Source organism: Coffea arabica, chromosome 7e (assembly GCF_036785885.1).
Source record: "Coffea arabica cultivar ET-39 chromosome 7e, Coffea Arabica ET-39 HiFi, whole genome shotgun sequence".
Lineage (NCBI taxonomy): Eukaryota > Viridiplantae > Streptophyta > Magnoliopsida > Gentianales > Rubiaceae > Coffea > Coffea arabica.
Window position 1 is genome coordinate 37,340,706 of NC_092323.1, and position 24,030 is coordinate 37,364,735.

Below are 24,030 nucleotides of genomic sequence, written 5' to 3' on the forward strand. Positions count from 1 at the left end.
CTGTAATTTGGTATACTCAAATATTACCTTCACTGTTTGGTGTTCTGGTCCGGTAAGGGGAATGAATAGTGAATGAGAATTGGTGTAAAGCGGTGATCTATGGATAATGTTTTGGCTTCTCTAAATATTGACGGAGTGTCAACAGGTTTAGATCAAGCTACTGCGACTGGGAATGTAGCTCCCAAGAGCTAACTGTATCTTTTTACCTGAATCACTCTGCATTAGTTGTGGTGTTTGTTTGTCTCTTTAATTGATATTCATGTTTGATAACTTAATAACTGATCTATTTGATTTTGTTTTCTCGTTTATTTCTGACAACATGACCCTGTGGTACCTCATTGAGCAGAAACTCATTCCGTTATCCTTGTTTTCCTTTCTGGGGCGAAGACTTGGACTGGTGATTTTGGGAAGAGTTGAACTAGTTTTAGACCTTAGGTGCTTTGTTTAAACTCCTCTGTATTAGTAAACCTTATATGTATTTGTATAAGATTGAATACTTTGACGTGTACTCTAAGTTTGAATCGTTAATAACTCCATTGTTTATAGCATTGGGTTGTGGTGTTTTGAAGTTATGTTATTTGTTTTTGTGCTTACTAGGAATTTTGGATTAGTGAGTCTGACGAGAGTGGGCAGGCTGTCCACTTACCCTTGGGAACGCTCTAAGGGAAGGTAGGGCTGTCACATTCACCTATTGCCTAGGTCCTTTTCACTTTTCAATAGTATTTGCAAATGATAGACTAAGTTTTCCAGGCAATTCCATTTTTTAACAAAAAAAAATCATCACTTTTCCTTTACAGAGCATGTATTTCAATCTCACTTACTGATCGAACTAGATCACTATATGCAACTGCCATGGATATTGAAGCTGAAAAACTAATTGGATATTCAACAAGTGAAATTTACCATGTGTACAAAAAATAATTGTCCATTCTATTCATTTTCACAGATATTTTACATTTCTTTTTTTTGTATTCTAAAAATTGATTAATGATTCTTTCTTTTACTGTCAAATAGAATCTTGATACCGTCAACCTTGTCGTACGTAACTTACAAGGAAGGACGCTTATTTGCTGCATTAAACCTTCTCCTCCAAGATTCAAGCTATCTGAAGCTACCACATTCAACATTATGACTTCTTACTTTCTAGATAATCTTGTTGGCATCAATGGCATGAACTTTACCAATCTAAACCTTCATGATTAAAAATGAACTCGTTCGGTTTTCATATTTAGAATTACTTTAAACTTCAACTTGGTTCAGATGACTGTTAAATATTTATGATCCAAATGTTCAACTCTATTCACTTTCCTTAATTTAGCATATGGATGCTTTTAACTCAGACTATGATTATTAGCTGGGCATGTATACATTATATAATCACACAGCGTATCGTGCGGTGATATCCTCATAGTTTATCGAAAAAAAAAGAAGCCAATCTCAAGATCCTTATTCATCCCAAAGAGGGTAAACAATAACAACCCCTCTTAATTGGTGGGCCTAAAAAGATTTAGACGGTGCTCCTAATTGAAACCAGGGGTTCAAGCTATTGTCAGGTGAACTGTTTCTAAACGGTTTTTCTCAATTCTAACTTCATTTGTTCATTCTATAAATTACTTTTAATGCGATATAAATATAGAAAACAAAAATTTTTTGTGAGTCCACACATAGCATTGAAAACGATGATATAGAATAATTTGAGTCTTACATTTTTTTTGGACCAATCTTGGTCCTTAACCTTTCAAGGCTGTTACTTTAACGACAATGCTTGTCCCAATTTCTTTTGAGTGACAGCCTCCCATGCATTTGGCCACAAATGTCACATGAGCACAAGACCATGGGATTAAAGGCTTCTACAATTATCACTTAGAACTGCTCTATGCAATGTAGACGGTAGCAAAACAAATTTAACACTAAATCAACAAACATTGACAGTAAAAATTTGTTATGCTTTAAGATATTATTGTGTTAATGTCTGCATTTATTGATTTAACATCTACATTTGTTATACTACTATCTACATTGAACGGTACAATTTTCACTTTCAATTGTAGAAGCCCTTGATCATTAGACGATAAATAGCTAGGACAAACAAAAAAATAATAATAATTCAATAACAAGAACAGTTACATATTTAGTGACAGATAACTCGGAAGCACACATATCCCTTTTCCAACTTTACATTAAGAGTTTTGTCGTAATTCTTTTCGTCTCTAGAGCAAAAATCAAGCAAATATTTTGTCCTTAGAGGACAACTTCAAATTCCTAAAACAATGCTGACAATTGGTTTACTGATGATGGCTACCATTACAAATCATTGCATACTTTTCATAATAAAAGTCATCGACTGCTCTGAGCACATTACATTAGGAGAGGTATGCCAATGGGGTAATTTGTGAAATGGGAAACAGAGGCTAGTAGCTAAAAAAGGAGAGTGCAACTTTTTCAAAATTTGTATATTCAGATTTGGAGAAAAACATGCCACATACAAAATGACAACATACAGCGAATAAATTAGCCAATTTACTTTACCACACATGGAACTTCACCAGCCAAAATGAATAGGAAAAAAAAATTGAATCTTTCCATTTCCACTTCGTCTCCAACAAAATCATGATCAAAATTCAGGTAGCCAACTCTTTTCTGACTCTTCAACCATGTAGCATATCTCCCCATTTCAAAAAATACAGACATGATTTTTTAAAAACTTGAAAAAGGTGCTCGACTAAGCAAGAGGTAGTGAGGCTTACTAAACTTAACAAGTTGAAGAGCCATCTTCTCCCCCTCCTTTCAAGAACTCCACCAATCAAATCTCCTCCAGCTCTCCCATGGGAGGGCAGACCAGAGAAATGTGGTCTTTTCTCATAGGAGGAAGCTCTCTCTCTAGCTTTTAGTTTTCTTTATTTAAATAAAATCTCTCCTAGGGGTTTCTTAGTTAGGACCCCTGGTGAGAGTTTCTTCTCTTCTAAGTTGTTCTAATGAGAGTTTTAATCTCTTATAAATTTTTCCTTGTGAAAGCTTTTTAGCTGTTACATTGTTCTGTGAAATCTGAGATTCTGTAAATCTGATTTCTAAGATCTGTAATTTCTTTATTTATTTTTTGTTAGATATAAATTTTTCTTTGAATTTAAACCAGTTTTTAATTAGATATTACTATTAGAATATATGCACAAATTTACTAAGTTACAATGGTCTATCTAAACGGAAGATATGTTAGAGCATCAATATTATCTATTTATTTGCATTGATATTTCAAATCAATTAGATAAATTGATTTTCAGATCTATGTATCTATGTCATTTTGATTTGATATATTTTCTACTATTAATCCAGATTTATGGAATGAAATTATCCTTTTCATAACCAAAAAAAGAAACTTTACAAGTTGAGCTCAATTTGAATTCAATTTAAAAATAATTTAACTTTTTTAAAGTAATTTAACTTTTTAAAAATAATTTAAGTTTTTCTTTAGGATAGTACATGATTTACATATATGTAACTAGTATTCTGACTTTTGCACAAGTTTACATTTTAAGCCATAACAAAATAAAATTTTGCTTTGCTACATTAAAGTTATTCTGACTTTTATAGTTTGCATTTTTCATCAACAATACGTTGCATGTTCCCCCAAAAAAAGAAAGTAAGTACCATGGGACCATAAGATGGATTTCCTTAGGTTTGCTACTATAGGCAATTTCAAGTAGAAATCTGTCCATTTATTTTAGGTCAATATCTGGTAATAAAATGCATAACATAATTTACTCTGCAAAATGTACATGCAAAGGCAACTCTAGACCTATGTATTAATAACCGATAAAAGATATTCAATTAAAATCCAAATTTAAAGTTTAGAATAGCAAAAACAAGCCAAATTTAATTCAATTGCAACAAATAGTGACCGATTTTGCATAATTACATTACTATCTTTAATGAAAATGGATGTTCCGTTAGGATAATTTTGCATTTTGTACAAATAAAGATTTAAGTTAGTGCGATTAATTAACCTAAGGCTGTGTCTGGATGGCCAAAACACATCCATCGTAACCCTCCCTAAACACCTGAATACTACCAACAAAAAAGACACACTATAATACATAAATGCGCATCAATGACTTTTTCTTCAATCGACCACCACCACAACCTCGCCTCACCACACCCTTTAGAAAATACTAGTACTAGTTTCATGTTTAGTTACCTTTTTCAGGAGTAAATGAATGGTGTGTGAACTATATTTATGAATATGCAAGGTATATGTATAATATTTATTGTTCAAGCTCAATTAACTTATTATGTGAATAAGACTTTGTCAATTTGAAGTAGCTTTAATCAGCTTTATTCATGAAAAGTTTGGTTCACTTCAAGCTCTTTCTGCACACAAGTTATCTACACAATGAATTCTTGTAACCCAAAAAACATAATATAAGGAAGAAGAAGTGAATTAAGGGGGAAAAAAGGAAAACTGAAAGAAAGAAAAAATAAAAAGATATAAGAATGTACTATTTTGTCATTATGAAGCTCAATATGAACCCTTATTAATTTTTCTAATCAATGGTCTTATCTGTTTTAAATTCCAGATGACTGCTACCTTTTTTCCCTCTGGATAGTGAGAGCACAACCAATTGCTGGTCCTGAATATTTACTCTTGCATGATTTTAGTTTTGTTTAAGTCTGAAATGTTTCAGTTGCTGGGGTTTTTAAGAATGAAATTTGGGTCGAATCTATTAAGAAAGAGACAGGTAATTAGTGTTAGTACCTTTTTTTAAGTTCTTAAGAAATGCTGACTGTTTGAGATGGCAAGAAAGGTGATACGTTCCTCGATCAACACGTTTCGAGACACGTAGCACGTTTGCCCAAGGATCTAGCGAGGACGTCCAACGCTTGGAATTGCGGGATCTAGAACCAAACGGACGACACGATTTGATTCAAGACGGTAGACGACACTCCGATGAAGGTGAATACTCCAGGGGAATAGGTCGGTAGAACAATCTAGGACAGGACGCAAGACTGCTCAAAACCCTTGCCAAAGCAAGTAAAGGGGTCGAATCTCTCTCTCAAGAAGAATCGAAAATATGCAAAACTTTATTGATAAAACGTCTCCCTAAAACCTTACAAAGCAAGCCTATTTATAGGCTAAAGTGACTGAAACCCTAAAGGGACTAGGAAAGGGAAAAGTCGGCCCATGGTCTTGGGACAAGATGGGCCGGCCCATGCTCTTACTTAAACACTAATCAATTGCTAAATAACTACTAAGGCCTAAGGCCCTATTCGGCCAACTCATTTGGAGGCCCACTTGAGTCTTCATGGGCTTGGGTCATGGTGTAGATAACTCGGTTAAAATCCTTCAAGCCTTCAATATCTCTATGGACTCCATGTTGGTTTTGGACAATTCGAACAAGGGCTTGGAGGGATTCTATGAAGAGCTTGGCTCGTGCACGTGTGACTGGGCCCAATGGAACTCGGACTGGGTCATTACTTGGGCTAAGGTCCGTGCACACATCAGTCCCCTCCACTTGAGCAGGATTTGTCCTCAAATCTGGATGGAAATGAATGACATGAACAATGGTTGGTATCATGGCTCCAGTGGCTCCTCTTGTTCGTATCATTCCCCCCCTCTTGAAAGCAATTTGCCCACAAATTGAAGCACGAATGGTGACAAGATGAGTTACATGCCTTCGACTCAATCTTGTTATGATGGCTACAGATGGCATCCAATGCAAAGCCCATGGGTTAAGTTGGAACATAACCCTTGTCGAACCTTGAATCTCACAAACCATCTTCAATGTATGCTCAACTTGATCGTTTGTGGTCATGAGGTAAGGGTCCTCAAAGTGGTATGAAGTGTATCCCATGAAATCGAACTCCGGCTCGAACACACTTGCAAGGCACCAAGGCGGATTTGGTGATGTTGGAGCTTCATGTGGACTAAGAGCAAGACGAAAATCATAATGGTCATTGAGGTACTTGTTCTTTAAACGAACCCTTGGTACACAACGATCCCCAAAATGTGGAGTGTTCCTTTCAAGACGAGCTCGAATCAACTCCCCTTTGGTGTGGACTGATTTGGGTTGACATGGTTCCATGAATGGATACCAACGGGGTTTAACTGTTGAAGTTCTAACTCCATGGAGGCTTGCAAAGTCTACAGTTGATTTTGGAATGGAACACACCAAGATCAGCTCAACTTGCCTTTGCTTGATCTGTATAAAAGAAGAGACACTAAACAAAGCAAAGGTAAGTTCGTTAGGAAAATAATAGGCCTTCACCGGGTTGCTCAAGATCAGCCCACTTTCTCTCCTTTCTTCCTTTTTACCACCCATCTCATTAGATTTTTCCATCTCTTTTTCTAGTTCAACAGCTGACCCTTTCATCTCATTACTTCCAACTCCCTCGGGTTTTACCTCTTCAGGCACAATTCCCTCATCTAGCTTTTTCTCCATTCTATAACGCTCAAGCTCACTTTTCATGCATGCTAGATCAATACAAAGTTGGTCATAAGTAAGTGATACAAGTGCAAGACGACGACTATTAAATAAGAAGGAATACTTATTAGTATGTCCGTCATATTTAATTTCTCGCCTCGACATCCATGCTTTGCCCAACAACACATGTGTCACTTGAATTGGGACTACATCACACAACACCTCATCCACATATTTGCCGATTTGAATAGGTACAAGTGTGTACTTAGTAACCCAAACATTACCATGAGTGCTCGTCAACTTGTATGGTTGAAGATGATCAATGGTTGGAAGATTTAATTTCTCAACCATGATAGCACTTGCAAGGTTGACTTCACAACTCCCATCAATGGCCAAGCTACAGATTTTATCTTTGACACCACAACGAGTATAAAACCAACCAAGCAACTGAGATTTGACGATGTCCAATTGCTCATCTACACCACGTAATGCCACTTCTTTGACTCCCTTAGGATCAGGAAGCCAATGTGGTGAGCTAACTTTTATGCGTCTTGTACTCGCCATGAATGTATGAGGGAACCAAATACCTTTACCTGTTGGGTTAGGTAGTTGAGAAATGCCGCTCAAGTCCAATAAATGTCACCAACTTCTTCCTCAAGAGTAATCACGGAGATGTAGGAGAAAGTGTAGGGAAGTGTTCCTAAAAACTAGGAGAAAATATAGGAGAAAGTGTAGGAGAGTGTTCCTAAAATCTAGGAAGAGAATATAGGAGAGTTTCCTAAAGTGGATGAGAGAATATAGGAGAGTTTCCTAAAGTGGATGAGAGAATATAGGAAAGGTCCTAAAAATGGATGAGAGAATTTTAGGTGAGTTTCCTAAAAATGGATGAGAGAATTTAGGAAAGTTTCCAAAAAAAATGGATGAGAGAGTTTAGGAAAATTTCCTAAAAATGGATGAGAGAATTTAGGAAAGTTTCCAAAAAAATGGATGAGAGAATTTAGGAAAGTTTCCTAAAAATAGATGAGAGACTTTAAGAAAGTTTCCAAAAAAAATAGATGAGAGAGTTTAGGAAAGTTTCCTAAAAAATGGATGAGAGAATTTAGGAAAGTTTCCAAAAAAATGGATGAGAGAATTTAGGAAAGTTTCCTAAAAATAGATGAGAGACTTTAAGAAAGTTTCCAAAAAAAATAGATGAGAGAGTTTAGGAAAGTTTCCTAAAAAATGGATGAGAGAATTTAGGAAAGTTTCCAAAAAAAAATGGATGAGAGAGTTTGGGAAAGTTTCCTAAAAAGGTAGGAGAGAGAGTATCCAAGTGAGTACAAAGAAACCCTAGCCGCAAGTAGACATCCTAGCCGCAAGTAGAAAACCCTAGCCGCAAGGATAACCCTAGCAAGATAAGGAAACCCTAGCAGCCGTCACGTTATTGTTCTTGCTGCCCAAGCGACAACCAACTAACGAGACAGATTTGGGAGCAACGTTGAAACACCAACAACCAGAATTTTTGATGCAACAAACGACTCAAACGCAAGAAACAAGTTGTGGACAGAAATTATCAACAAACTAGACACAACACAAAGGAGATAACACACAACAGATTTTTGTGTTCGGATGAACAGTAACGTGAACAGTGTCGGATGAACAGTAGCTGTGAACAGTGTCGGGATGAACAGTAGCGGATGAACAGTGACGTTTTTTTTTTTTTTTTTTTTTTTGTAAACAAGGCAGCGGAAACAAGGAAAACTAAGACAAAACTACGGATATAACGGAAGATACCTCCACCAAAGCTCTGAAGCCAACTGATACGTTCCTCGATCAACACGTTTCGAGACACGTAGCACGTTTGCCCAAGGATCTAGCGAGGACGTCCAACGCTTGGAATTGCGGGATCTAGAACCAAACGGACGACACGATTTGATTCAAGACGGTAGACGACACTCCGATGAAGGTGAATACTCCAGGGGAATAGGTCGGTAGAACAATCTAGGACAGGACGCAAGACTGCTCAAAACCCTTGCCAAAGCAAGTAAAGGGGTCGAATCTCTCTCTCAAGAAGAATCGAAAATATGCAAAACTTTATTGATAAAACGTCTCCCTAAAACCTTACAAAGCAAGCCTATTTATAGGCTAAAGTGACTGAAACCCTAAAGGGACTAGGAAAGGGAAAAGTCGGCCCATGGTCTTGGGACAAGATGGGCCGGCCCATGCTCTTACTTAAACACTAATCAATTGCTAAATAACTACTAAGGCCTAAGGCTCTATTCGGCCAACTCATTTGGAGGCCCACTTGAGTCTTCATGGGCTTGGGTCATGGTGTAGATAACTCGATTAAAATCCTTCAAGCCTTCAATATCTCTATGGACTCCATGTTGGTTTTGGACAATTCGAACAAGGGCTTGGAGGGATTCTATGAAGAGCTTGGCTCGTGCACGTGTGACTGGGCCCAATGGAACTCGGACTGGGTCATTACTTGGGCTAAGGTCCGTGCACACATCAAAAGGCCACGCAGTTGAAGAGTTGAAAGAAAAAGTTGTCTACGGGAGTCATCCATATAATTTTCGAGACTGCAAGGTGACCGAAACAATGGGCTATTTTTGTTTTATTTTTTGTTAGTGGAATTCCAATCAGACTGTTTGAGTATGGGGATGAGTGGCTTACTGGGGCTTGGTCGTTTCGACAACATCATAATTTGATAAAGATCTCCTTTTTCCCATTTACAAAATTCCAGTTTTTCTGTTTCCCATTTTACAATATTTCCAATGAAATTTCCAATGAAATATAAGGTTGGGATACTGAGGGTAGTTGTCATACATACCCCTAGGAGGATATTTGCGTCATTAACACATAAACCTATATAGTTTTTAAAATTTTTTCCCTATTCTTGAATGTTGGAGTTAGGAATAGCCAACAAAACACACACACACACACACACACACATATATATATAGGAGCTACAAATATATAGTGATAATTTACAATAAAGTCTCTGTAAATTAATATTTGATAAATTAATAAATTTTTTTTTTGTTTAAAAAAAAATCATCCATTTTTATTCACTAGAAAGTGCTGGAGTACATAGCAATTAAACTCTGAGGTAAGGGAAATTCATCCTATCCAGGCTAACAAAGCCTCTAACTCGGCCTGGCAAACTCCGAGGGCAGTAAGTGACCGATGAGTGAGCTACGCTTGCCTGACGAGCTAGGGCATCAGCTGCAGAATTTGTGACGCCCCGAAAGAATGAGTTTGAGAACCCGAAAATTTTTATATATTTTCTAGACATTATTTTGTTTTCTTGTCTATAATTTTATGCCTTTTTTCAATATATTAATTTTCTATACATTTTTATAAGGGAATATAGTTTTCAAATCATTTCCTTGATACAAGTTAGTCCACGTTAAGTTTGAAGTGTATTATGGACGTGGGACCTGCTAGTACGGTAAATGCGATATATTTTTGACAACTTGTTGGAGTTTCGTATTAAGTGATATTATTTTACAAGATGCTAAGAGATAATTAGAGGTTACTTAGATGGTTAATCTTGGAGAGACAAAGGGATAAGAATAAACTTAAGAAGGGCCAAGTGTCGCGATCCGATTGGAAGTTGACTTGCCTAACTTTTATTTAACTTTCCTAAACTCCAATTTTGACCAACATTTTCTCATTTCTTTACCCCTCTTGGCTGAGACATGTAGAGAGAAAAGAGAGGAAAAACCTTCATCTTGTTACTTCAATTCTTGTCCAAATCTTGAGTTTCAACCAACCAAATCACAAACTACACCATACAAGTGATCATTAGGGAAGGTTAAAGGTGTTGGTGGAGTTGTTTTGGAGGGGGAAAGATTAAGCTCCTACCTTTCTTGTGGTTTTAAGGTATTTTATCAAGAACATCCTCTTTACTTCAATTAATTGCTTATTAGTGGTTTTTAGTTGTGTTAGATGTTGTTTTGTGGAAGATTAGCACTTGAATGCATGAATTCCAGATTAGGGTTTCATTTTTCCCCAATTCTACCCGGTACTGTTACACCTAGTTAGAGGCTAGCACAAAACATAAAAATTGTATAGAATGATGTTTTATAGTTGTCTACAAAATTTCAGCTCAATCGGAGTAATGTAGCCTGTAAAAAGACCGAAATACCCCTGCTGCCCTGTTTCTGTCCGAAAATGAAAATCAGCCTCTGTAAGTGGTTAGTTTGACCAGGAATATTACCGAATTGGTTGATGATTCTTCTTAAGAATTATAGCCTTGTATCTTAGCTTTCAAATGGCTTTGGAATTACCTAAATTGGAGTTGTGTGTGCTGAGACATGAGTGAATAAAGCAGGACTGCTAGTTGATTTCCGCAGTGAATTTCGAACTGGAAAATCTGGAGTTGTTTTGGTGAATTTGACCTAGTTAGGGTGAGAACTGGACTGAGTGGTCTTCATGAAAGTTGTAGGTCCTTGTCTTAGCTTCGAAATGGTATAAATTTCATTCCGATCCGATAAGGGTAGCTTCACTTATGGATATTGTGCCAAAAGGTGTTAAACGGAACTTTTATATGTTAACTGCGATCGTTGCGGAAAATTTACACTTGAGGGAATGAATTCCGGTTTCTAGGGTTTAATTGGGGGTTTTTCTAATGGTGGCTCTTAAGCTTCTAATTAGCTTTGATTGAGGGATATTATGGCCTAATTGGATATATTTTATTGCTTATTAATCGTATGTGTGATTGGTAATATATTGTAGGTTGGAAATGAAGCATTTATGGGGAAATGCTGTCCGAACTTTGAGAATGTATGATTGCTTTGAATTTGTGATTTAGGGCTTGGACTCGGGCAAGGTAATGATATATGATGGATGGTTTCTGAGTCGTGGAGGTGAGTGACCCTCAACTATTTCCCAAGTACTTTTGAAATGTTTCTTGTATTATTTACTCGACCGCATATCATGCGTGCTTGCATGTGAGTTCATGACATGATTTGGCTTTAATGAGTTCTTGGGGAGTCTTGTGCTGAACACCAACGTCTCCACCCTGTTTATTGTTCATGACATGATCTGGAGCACCAACGTTGCTCCCCCTTATTGTTTAACGCTAAGTGATCTATTTGAGCGTTGGGTGTTTAAGTGCAATGATTTCACTGGCTCATGAGAGCAACAATACGTATATTTAATTTTGGAATCATGACATCATCGAAATGCATTATTGTGAAATATATTTGATTACTGATTTTATTGGTTACTCACTGAGCTTCTAACTTACCCCAAAAATATTTTATTCCCCTCCACAGGGCTCGTGGCGAAGGAAGGCTTGTTGTACTTATTCACGTGATTGGATGGCATATATCTTGTATAGTTTGGATTTGGAATCATTTTATGTATAGCTGGAAATTGTTTCCGCTTCGCTTATGACATGTAATGATTGGAGAAGTTGATGTATATTTGAGATATATCTTGTAATTTAATTGAGGACTTTAGTGAACGACTGAGTCTCGGCGAGAGTTGGGCAGGCGGCTCACCGAACCCTCTGGTTCGCCTTAGGGGGAGGTGGGGCTGTCACAGTTGGTATCAGAGCTTAGGCTTCAGATCTCTTTAGTGTATCCTAAACTTGAAGTTTAGGATGCCGGACTGTGGGTTTTGTTTGAAATATCAGTGATTCTTGTAGGACTGAAAGGCGGACAAGTAGCTGTCATTTGACTCTTAGTGTTTGTTTGGAATGCTTGAGTGATTCTTGCGGGATGTCTTGACTTGATTGGTACAAGATGGAATGTCGAGGACGACATTCTTTTAAGGAGGGGAGTTTGTGACGCCCCGAAAGAATGAGTTTGAGAACCCGAAAATTTTTATATATTTTCTAGACATTATTTTGTTTTCTTGTCTATAATTTTATGCCTTTCTACAATATATTAATTTTCTATATATTTTTATAAGGGAATATAGTTTTCAAATCATTTCCTTGATACAAGTTAGTCCACGTTAAGTTTGAAGTGTATTATGGATGTGGGACCCACTAGTACGGTAAATGCGATATATTTTTGACAACTTGTTGGAGTTTCGTATTAAGTGATATTATTTTACAAGGTACTAAGAGATAATTAGAGGTTACTTAGATGGTTAATCTTGGAGAGACAAAGGGATAAGAATAAACTTAAGAAGGGCCAAGTGTCGCGATCCGATTGGAAGTTGACTTGCCTAACTTTTATTTAACTTTCCTAAACTCCAATTTTGACCAACATTTTCTCATTTCTTTACCCCTCTTGGCTGAGACATGTAGAGAGAAAAGAGAGGAAAAACCTTCATCTTGTTACTTCAATTCTTGTCCAAATCTTGAGTTTCAACCAACCAAATCACAAACTACACCATACAAGTGATCATTAGGGAAGGTTAAAGGTGTTGGTGGAGTTGTTTTGGAGGGGGAAAGATTAAGCTCCTACCTTTCTTGTGGTTTTAAGGTATTTTATCAAGAACATCCTCTTTACTTCAATTAATTGCTTATTAGTGGTTTTTAGTTGTGTTAGATGTTGTTTTGTGGAAGATTAGCACTTGAATGCATGAATTCCAGATTAGGGTTTCATTTTTCCCCAATTCTGCCTGGTACTGTTACACCTAGTTAGAGGCTGAACTAGCCTTAGTACAAAACATAAAAGTTGTATAGAATGATATTTTATAGTTCTCTACAAAATTTCAACTCAATCGGAGCAACGTAGCCTGTGAAAAGACCGAAATACCCCTGCTGCCCTGTTTCTGTCCGAAAATGAAAATCAGCCTCTGTAAGTGGTTAGTTTGACCAGGAATATTACCGAATTGGTTGATGATGTCTTCTTAATAATTATAGCCTTGTATCTTAGCTTTCAAATGGCTTTGGAATTACCTAAATTGGAGTTGTGTGTGCTGAGACATGAGTGAATAAAGCAGGACTGCTAGTTGATTTCCGCAGTGAATTTCGAACTGGAAAATCTGGAGTTGTTTTGGTGAATTTGACCTAGTTAGGGTGAGAACTGGACTGAGTGGTCTTCATGAAAGTTGTAGGTCCTTGGCTTAGCTTCGAAATGGTATAAATTTCATTCCAATCCGATAAGGTTAGCTTCACTTATGGATATTGTACCAAAAGGTGTTAAACGGAACTTTTATATGTTAACTGCGATCGTTGCGGAAAATTTACGCTTGAGAGAATGAATTCCGGTTTCTAGGGTTTAATTGGGGGTTTTTCTAATGGTGGCTCTTAAGCTTCTAATTAGCTTTGATTGAGGGATATTGTGGCCTAATTGGATATATTTTATTGCTTATTAATCGTATGTGTGATTGGTAATATATTGTAGGTTGGAAATGAAGCATTTGTGGGGAAATGCTGTCCGAACTTTGAGAATGTATGATTGCTTTGAGTTTGTGATTTAGGGCTTGGACTCGGGCAAGATAATGATATATGATGGATGGTTTCTAAGCCGTGGTGGTGAGTGACCCTCAACTATTTTCCAAGTACTTTTGAAATGTTTCTTGTATTATTTACTCGACTGCATATCATGCGTGCTTGCATGTGAGTTCATGACATGATTTGGCTTTAATGAGTTTTTGGGGAGTCTTGTGCTGAACACCAATGTCTCCATCCTGTTTATTGTTCATGACATGATCTGGAGCACCAACGTTGCTCCCCCTTATTGTTTAACGCTAAGTGATCTATTTGAGCGTTGGGTGTTTAAGTGCAATGATTTCACTGGCTCACGAGAGCAACAATACGTATATTTAATCTTGGAATTATGACATCATCGAAATGCATTATTGTGAAATATATTTGATTATTGATTTTATTGGTTACTCACTGAGTTTCTAACTTACCCCAAAAATATTTTATTCCCCTCCACAGGGCTCGTGGCGAAGGAAGGCTTGTAGTACTTATTCACGTGACTGCATGGCATATATCTTGTACAGTTTGGATTTGGAATCATTTTATGTATAGTTGGGAATTGTTTCCGCTTCGCTTATGACATGTAATGATTGGAGAAGTTGATGTATATTTGAGATATATCTTGTAATTTAATTGAGGACTTTAGTGAACGACTGAGTCCCGGCGAGAGTTGGGCAGGCGACCCGCCGAACCCTCTGGTTCGCCTTAGGGGGAGGTGGGGCTGTCACAGAATTCACCTCCCTATAGCTGTGCTGAAGATGAAAGTGCCTGTTCCAAACTATACTCCAGATCTGCCGAACTAAAGCATCAATGCGCCATGGGCAGTGTGTTCGTTGACTAACCGCTTCTAGTAGGGACTTGGAGTCCATCTCAACCACCACTCTGGTGTGGTCAAGTGCAATGCAAGTCTTGAGGCCCTCCAGCAGAGCCTGCGCTTCCGCCTCCAGACAAGTGCTATGGCCATAATACGTAGAAAAAGCAGTGATCACCTGTCCCAAGTAGTCTCTAAGGATTCCTCCCCCACATGAGTGCCCCGGGTTTTCCAACGAAGAGCCATCCACATTAAGCTTGAGAAATGGAAATACTGGTGCCTGCCAAGTTAGGACAGTAACTTTGTGGGGGATCCTTGGTTTGAGTTATGGAACCACCCTCGTTGAGAGGAGCCTCAAGTCAGCTGCTACCGTATGTGTCAAGGGGCTAGCAATGGTAATGGCATGGACTGTAGTGTTATAAATTAATAAATTTTATTAAATAATAATGTTTTCCAATCCCGGCTTGGGCTAACACACTAAATAAATAATTTTGATAAAATAACAAGATAATAATTTTTTTTGAAAATCTTACATTACCTTTTCATTATATTCATATCATAAATTAATTATTCACTAAAATTGCATATCATATTCCTATGGTTATTTATTTTTTCAAAAACCCATTGTTGCAATTGTTTTTGAGTGCATGTGGGATTCTCTACTATATTCATGTAATACTTTATGTATTTAATTAAACATGGTTGATTTATGAATACATTTTAGATGGGAAACCATAGTTTAACAATAAGATACATAAGAAGATTTTATGTTTATTTATTTATACATATAATATTGTTAATTTGATTTATTATATGCATTTAATAAAATGGAAGTGGACATTTACCATTTAGTATTTCTAAATCTTTTGGACCTCTTGATAATGAAAAAATAATACCAATTACGTACATTAATAGAATTAAATTATACTTACAAATAAAGTAGACATGAATTGATTTATATTCTATAGACTTTTAGCTTTCTTTTACTAATAGAATAATTCATATTTTTATAAAATAAATAAAACTTTAGTTGACTAGATAAGTGTTTCTTTGAATTGTAAGTAGACTTAATAAATTAATAAATTATTAATTTATTGGTTAATTAATATCTCTTTAAATTAATAGAATTTGTATGGTTCCAAGTTTATTAATTTATAGAGGTTTTTACTACATTTGTTGAATTTGTGGCTTTCCACTTTATTCTTTGCCTTTCATCCTTCCCATTTCTTCTCTCCATCACTAAATAGACAAAATTGGTCAAGATAAAAGTAGTTTTCTCTTCTCCATATGAAATCAAACCATGTTAATGTTGTACTAAATTTTGCTATTAATCTGTCAATGCTAAAAATTTTAAAAAAGAAATTCACTAAGATGCTCCTTCTCTCTAGAACCTTTATAGTCAAAAACTGATCAAATCTATGGGAAAGAGATCAAATCTGATCTTTTTCCATAGGAGGGAACTCTCTCTCTCTCTCTCATTTTTAGTTTCTCTTGTTTGAATAAATTTTTTTACTAGGGTTTTCTAGTGAGAGATTCTTCTTTCCTACGATCTTCTAGTAAGAATTCCTTCTCTTCTAAATTGTTCTAGTGAGATACTCTCTTGAGTTTTTCCTCATGAGAGTTTTTTTTTTATTTTGGTCTTTTTTATGAAATTTGAGATTTTGTAAATCTAGAATAGTCTCTCATACTGTAATTTCTCTATTATTGTCAAATCTAAATTTTTCTTAAATTTCTTTTTAGATTTGAATCAATTTTAATCATATTTGACTGTCACAAGACATCCATAGGACCACAGATGTATTGGAAGATATTTAAAAATATCAATGTTATTTTCTTTGTATTAGTTTCTTTGATATGTCATATCTATTGATTTTAGATCTATATGTATCTGTGTCATGTTTGTTTAATGTATTTTTACTATTAGTGCAGATTTATTGAATAAAATGATCTGTTCTAAAAAAAAAAAAAAAAGGAATTTCGCTGGCATGCACCTCGTTATTAAAAGTTTCTTAATAGAGCTGCATGTAGTTTCGTGCCAATTCTATGGTCGAGGTTTTCAGTTTTCCAATTTGACAAGTCATTTTCTCTTCTCTATTTCTCCTAGTAATTCGAATCACTTTCATTGGATTTGTGAACATCAGCATCTTGTAGGGATTAGAGAAATTCTCTGCAAATATAGTAACTAAATTTTCTCCCTTGATCAAAAGTTTTAAATGGACTGCATCAGGCAAAGCTAATACTTAGAAGAATTTCACTACTATAGTAAAAGATGCACGCACGGCTTTATTTACCTGAATGGCTATTGTTAGACAAGCTGTTCATCAAGTCTGATTCTTTTTCTGTTTCAGTCATTATGTATCAAGTGTCTTGCTAATTGCAGTGTGACACTGCATTCAATTGTTCCGCTGAAAAGAAACCAAAAAGAACGATTGCAAACTCTGCAGCAGATTCATGATTTCTAAAGCCCATGACTTGGATAACATACAAAAGGGGAAAAAAATACGAAATGAAATATAGCAGGATATGCAAAATTCAAATATTGAACATGAAACGATTGAACTGAAAGAAACTGCCCTTTCAGAGAATATTTATATTTACATGAACTGAGCATGACCGCTGCAATTTAACCGCTTACTCGTCTTTCCACCAGGAAGCAGCACCATGCCAAATATACAAGATAAGCTGTTCATCAACTAACTTTAACAGAACTAGACAAATTGTTAGATTTTGTCAGCTTACTTGCTAGACTTTTAAGAAAAATAGATACACAAAAGGTCAGTGTCCAAAAAGAACCTTGCTGGAGAACCTCCATAATACCATTCAAGAGATATTGCATCACAAGATTCATTCTGCACCACCAAAAAAATGATGATAGGAAAAAATTGCAGAAGAGTCTTCAAAGAAACATTTGAGCAAAAAATGCAAACAACAATATGAGAAGTTAGAGCCTAAGTGAAATGACATTCTTAGTTGCCAACCAGATAGTATCATGTTTACATCACCAATAAATACTTGTTGGAACACAGTATTTGACACGCAACATAATGTTGCTTGGTGGTTAATTTGTGGAATGACTATAATCTCATTGATTAACTGCTTCTCTAAGCTTGGAAGCCTTTTAGAAGTTCTCTGATTTTTACATATAATGGAAACGACAAAACATTCAAGTGATACAGGCTGGAAAAAAAAAGAGAAAAAGAAAGATTTGATCAGAAGATGGCAATGTAAGGAATGAGCCAAGAATAGTTCCCAAAAAAAGGAGCATATCAACCACAAATTGAAGAATTACCTTCAAGGCAAAACATTAATTATAATATCAAGCAAAATGGAAACTTAAACCGGCATAAAAATTAGACTAAACGACTTGAGAAATTCAAGCTGCACATAATGCACGATCAAGCAAAGATATTCAGATGAAATCGGATTGAAAATGCAAATGCTAACCAGTAGGATATCATGGAAGTAGAGCACTGATAGACGTGATACTAATATATAACTGTTCAATCAACCCAACAAAAGGAAACAAAGACAACTAACTGGATGGACAATTATCATAGACAGCAAGAATTAAAACGCAGCAAAACCTAAACCTAAAAGGTGGATCCAGTAAATAACCAAGTGCCAAGAAGAGTTCTGAAGACAAACCACACTCTTGAGAATATACATCACTAGATAGACATGATCAAAAGATTAAGCATGTTAAGATTTAAGGCTGTAGACAGATAAATGCCTGCCTCATGCAACAACTGATAGAATAAACTATTTTACTCAAGTCAGTTTTCACCATTTTGAAAAAACTAGGTTCCCAAAAAAAACTGCAAAATCAAAGTACTAACACCTAACCAAATCAAACTTAAGAACTTTCAAGCACAGGTGCCTATGTCACAGGGGAACCAAAGATGGATAATGGAGAGCGAAGGCCAACACAGAGCCACACATGGAATTTTCATTTTTCAGTTCACATATCAATAGTTAGATGAACGCACTGATCTAAAGTGGAACTGGCTGAACTTTCATCATGGCAGCTTACCCCTTGTGGACATTGAAAAGTAACCAAGAGGAACAGAGGGTAAGGTTGACAATTTGGGAGTGGGATGACAGTTCATATGTGTACAAGTACAATACACTAAAGTAATTTCTTCTCATTTAAGTCTTTATAAAATAGCATTGCTCACGATTAGTTACTGTACATCGAATGGTGGCTTAGTTGTACTTTTAGCAAAGAAAATATTTCTAAAATATACTGCAGCAAGTTGGAGAGAGACATTATCAAACAACTACCTATTCGGAGAAGAATGTTTTGCCATTGACCTCACCATGTAGTACAAAAATTTTGCAGCAAAAACGATTGTAATTTCCTCAACGGAAAATTGCCCCTTATAGCAAAAGAAGCAGTTTCAATGACAAAAGACTTGCTTTTTGACAAAGAGCACAACTTACCCGAGCACCTCAGTCTTTTATCAGTCAAACATTCTTGACAAAAAATTCACTTGACATGACCGAGTTCCATTTAAATGCTTTAACATTTCATTAGGGGGCAACCAAATTGCTTACATAACCTCAACCAGAATAATAAAAAAATTGTATTTCGATACTTGACTCAAACCCAGAGGACCAACAGATAAAGTAGACCGCTCTCCGTAAAATTTCTTGTATAGTGATTAAAGTGATGTGTGCAGTCGTCAATCGTATGCCTCTTATGATAATTGACTGATAGATAGAGAGAATATAAGAACGAAGCCCTCATTTGTGGTTTCACTAACCTGAGTAGGGATCATTATTCATTTTTCTTTTCTTTTACAAAGTCCTTTCTGGTTTCATTTATTAGTGGGCTCCTGTTTTACAGGTGTGGAGTCTATTAAAATATTTCATCTTGTTCTTTTACCTGGATGTCATTATGGTAAAGACTGCTATGTTTCTCATGTTTTAACATTCTATTCGAGGTATGTCGGCATTTGACCACTGCAAAATATTTTACAATGAACTCAATTAACATTGATAAATGAACTGGAGTAATATTTTCATGTTTTACAATGAACTCAAGTAACATTGCAAAATGAAACAGCAAACATGATCAAATTGAATATTGAGTACCTAAAAGTTGATCACTGACTTGTAAAGACATTAATAGAAATGCATCCATCCGACAGTGACTAAATTCATAGGGACAAGATAGCAAGTCTGCATCTATAATTGGCTCATACTTTTCAAAAGTGCAATTTTTGCATGTCTGAATTTTCAACCGCAAACACAGAAAATTAGGGAAGAACATGTTTTTCAAATCATCTAACTTTAATTATCAGGTTAGTACACTGTGCAAATAAGATTGAAGGAAAAATGAATCCCTAATGCAATTCACTGCTAATTATTTTGTCTACCAATCAACAGTACAACTGAGGGACATTGACAGCATAGCACCTTGGCTTTCTGACTCTATCAGTACAACAGAGGACAGATTGGGATTTCAAAAAGCGTTGTGCCATTATGTTTTGAACTGGTAAACAATTTAAAGAACCACTGCAAAGAATCCACTTTGTTTCATGCCACTCATTTGTTTATTAACATACTATTATAGTGCTGGAAACCATTTAATATGCCACTCCAAGCACACCAAATGTTAATCAATGAGCATATCACAATCATAGTGCAAGAAACAACATCATCAGGTTATACAAGTCTCTATTATGTAGACAGACTTGGCCCGTGAATGAAATGTATATCAGTAAATAGAACACTATCAGCATAGAACTAGTTATACAACTGATTCAGAACAAAAGGGAGTCAGTCATTACCAAAGGTTCTTCATTGCATCCTATTTTAAGCTACTCCAGAAGCACTTCAACCTTGCTTTTCGGAATTCTTCTGTTGTATCATAAACTCATGAAATTTCTCAGCTTTTTGTCGCATGCCCAATATCATCTCTTCTGTATCGTCAACAATTTGCTTTGGCAAATGGACCTCCAAGTAGTCAAGCCAGTCCCCTAGAGTCATCTTCTCCAAATCCAGCACGGACGAATTACCATTTTTAACCTCAGACAAACGTCCCAATGCACCAGAATCCGACATACCAGAATTCCTTCCCACCTTCACTAGCATCCCATCAACAACTCTACCTTCCTCCTCTTCCAACACCTCCTCCACAGGATAACCCTTGTTCACCTCCAAACCCACTATCTCAATTGTCTCAACTGCTTTTACAATTTCCTCCTTAACAGTATCAATCGGAGTCTCCACCTTCAAATTTCTCCGCCCCCTTCTACCTTTCTTGGTATTTTTATTACCCAGTTCTTCAAGATTCTCTACATTTCCCTCTTCCACTGCACTCCTAGTAACCCTCTTAACACTGATATTTTCCTCATCCTTCACTGCAGGAACTGTCAAAACCTTTTCTATTTCTTTACTCTCCAAATTTCCTCCCTTCCTCGTATTCCTAGTAATCCTCTTCAAACTCTGTACTTGCACTTGCTTTCCTTCCACCCCATCAGCAACATTCTGATTAGTGTCTGCACAAACCCCTAATCCCTCTTCCTTTTTTGCGCGCCTACCCCTCCTCAGTCTCAATTTTGCCACAGCCTCGCCTCGCCCCACATTCTCATTTCCCCCAACATTTCCAACTCCAATTTTATCTTCCAAATTTCCCTCCTTGTTCTTGCTTCGAGTCCTCCTCAAATTTTCTTTTCTCCCTAAATTATCCATTTTCTCATTGTCCCCTTCATTCAAATCCTTAGAACCCAAAACTTCACTAATTTCCAAAACCCCCTCGCCTTTCCCCATTTGACACCTCCCATTCTCATTATCCTCATTTTTCTCCCCAAATCCCAACTCACTACTTTCATCAACCACCCCTAATTTCCCAGCCCTCCGCCTCGTGGGATTTCTCCTCACTTTAATCTCCTCCGCCTCCACCGTAGCACGAATTTCAACTTGGATCGAAGTATACTCACCTATCTTAATCGCATCGCCGTCGGAGAGCTGCACCGAAGAAAAAGGCTCAAGACCATTACCGTTCAAAAAAGTGCCGTTGGAGGACCCAAGGTCTGATAAGCTCCAATTTCCAGACTTGTCCTCAAAACTAATTGCCAGATGCTTAGTAGAAATCCCGGCGTCTTTGATGGCAATCGTGTTCCCGCGAATTATTCGACCGACTTGGATCTTGGATCCGGGTATGAACTCTAGGGTTTGGCCCTCCAATGGACCTTTCTCCATTATTAGCCTCAAATTTGAGCTTAACCCTTCTGCTTTGCCTTCCATTTAGGGTTTAATTACATCAAAATGCTTCAATTTTGGGTTTAATTAGATCAGACGAAAAGAAAGAAAAAAAGAAGAGGAAAAGTCAGAAAGTTTTTTGCTTTTTTTGTTGGGGATTTTGTTGAAGACGACGAGGGAGACGGAGAGGAAGAGAGGGAAGAAAAGACGGCGCTAGTTCATTTCAAATTTCGAAACTGTTTGTACCCTCCGATGAAGAATTTGTACCTTTAGGCGTACAAATAAATAAAAATTTTTTTTAAAAAAAAGAGAAAAGGTTAAATACTGGGAGTTGAACCTTGATAGTTGATACAAGGGTTAATCGCACTTTATCCCCTTTAAGTATAGGTCATTTCTCACTTTACCCTCCAACGTTTGTTTTTCGTCAGTCCACCCCAAAAATTAACGATCAACTCTAATGGACATAAACAGAATATTGAAAAGACAATAATATCCTTATGAAAATATTGAACAACCCAAAATGCCCATATATGCTGGTTTATGAAACGCAAGTTTCCAAAATTACCCTGGAATAATGGAGGGAAATTTCCCTCCATCTGGCACGGGATAGAAAAAGAAAAAGAAATTAGGGAACACAAAAGGGAACAGACAAAAGGTTCCCTTTTGTTATTGTCGAGTCACTTTCTCTTCCTTTTTGCCATTGTCGGGTCACTTTCTCTTCACTTGTGCCCGAAGCCTTAGCAAAACCTCCATTAAAAAACTTGAAAATTCACCAGCATCTTGAATGGAAAAACGGGCAATCGATGAAGTTGTTAGCAGAAGGCAGAATTGAATTTGAAGATTGTGAAAGGAGATTCTGAGAGCTTGGGCAGCCCTTAACGTTAAATTTTGCAATTTTTTGTCGATTTTAGAAATTTCTAATTTTTAATCAATTGTATTACACGGAAACAACGGTATGAGTTTTTTTAATGGCTACATGGGCTTTAATGTGTAGACAATTATTTGTTTGAAATCTGTTGGTGTGGTCCCTTGAAGTTCATAACAAGTCATTGTCGGGATAGGATGAAAACGCTGGGTTTTTAGCAGCTTTTGTCTTTTTTAATTATTAATTTGTTGGATTCTTTGTTTACTTTGGATGGTTATATGTCGGCTGTTACATAGAAAAACTAGGATTTTTTATTTTTGTGGGACAATAAAAGATGCTTGCTCTGTATTACCTGTGCATGCACTAAAAAAGTTGTCTTTGTGTGATTACAGAAGAATGGATTTTAAAACCTATGTTTTAGAGGTTCACTACGGAGGCCATTTTGCCCATGTCCCAAATTTACAGTATGTGGGGGGAGAAGTTGCTAATTTTGATGATGTTGACCCTGATTTGATGTCACCTTTTGAGTTAAGATATGCTTTTAAAGACGCTGGAATTTCACATGAAACAAAGGTGTACTATAGGGTTAGGAATCTTGGCCTTCAGGTTGGTCTTAAACTGTTAAACAGTGACCAGATAATTCTAGAAATGTTTGAGGCAAATAGAACTCAGAGCATCATACAACTTTATGTTGGTGAGATCCCTGAAGAAGATTTGCATGTTGATGGAACTGTTGTAGAGGATAATATTGAGGTTAATGGTGAACAAAATCTAAATCCTAATGTTGAACAACCCCAAAATGATGAGGCCGAAAGTGATGCTTCACAGGAAGGTGATAGGGATGGTTGTAGGGAAGTTGAAAATGACTCTGACTTTGATTTTTTCCTAGATGGGGATGATTTAAATGATGCATGTGACCCTATAGATGATGTAGAGAGGGATGGTGGTTAAGTAGATTGTCACCTAAAACAGCCTGATTATGCTAAGTATGTGGAACTGATTAGTGAAGAATATAATGCATACCTTAACTCCAAAGGGAATGGAAAACTGGTCGATGATGAAGATGTTAGTGATGATGAAATACTTAAACCAGTTTATGATTCAAATGATGAAGGCATGGAGCATGAATTTCTTGAGTTTAACATGGAAAGGGATCTAAAAAATCCTGAGTTGACTGTAGGCAGAATTTTCACCAACATTTATGATTTTAGAGCTGCAGTTAGAATGTATTCAATTTTGAATGGGTTTGAAGTTACCTTCACTAAGAATGACAAAGATAAAGCTGTGATTATATGTGCAAATAAATGTGGATGGAGAATATATGCTAGTGGCTATAATGGAAGCAAAGTTACACTTC

At 36.5% G+C, this 24,030-nt stretch overlaps 1 protein-coding gene across 1 annotated transcript; it reads right to left on the reverse strand.

The window, feature by feature from the left end:
• Window positions 1-17,126: 17,126 nt before the first annotated feature.
• LOC113701369 (FHA domain-containing protein At4g14490) lies at window positions 17,127-22,048 on the reverse strand. Its single transcript, XM_027221986.2, has 2 exons — window positions 20,395-22,048; window positions 17,127-17,451 (listed from the first exon to the last, which is right to left on the reverse strand). Exon 1 carries the CDS (start codon window positions 21,851-21,853, stop codon window positions 20,441-20,443), a length of 1,413 nt encoding a protein of 470 aa, XP_027077787.1. The 5' UTR covers window positions 21,854-22,048; the 3' UTR covers window positions 17,127-17,451; window positions 20,395-20,440.
• Between the last annotated feature and the right edge of the window lie 1,982 nt (window positions 22,049-24,030).

What these genes read in the sequence shown, in the direction of transcription:
- LOC113701369 (XM_027221986.2), bottom strand. Translation starts at nt 21,853, where the DNA reads ATGGAAGGCAAAGCAGAAGGGTTAAGCTCAAATTTGAGGCTAATAATG.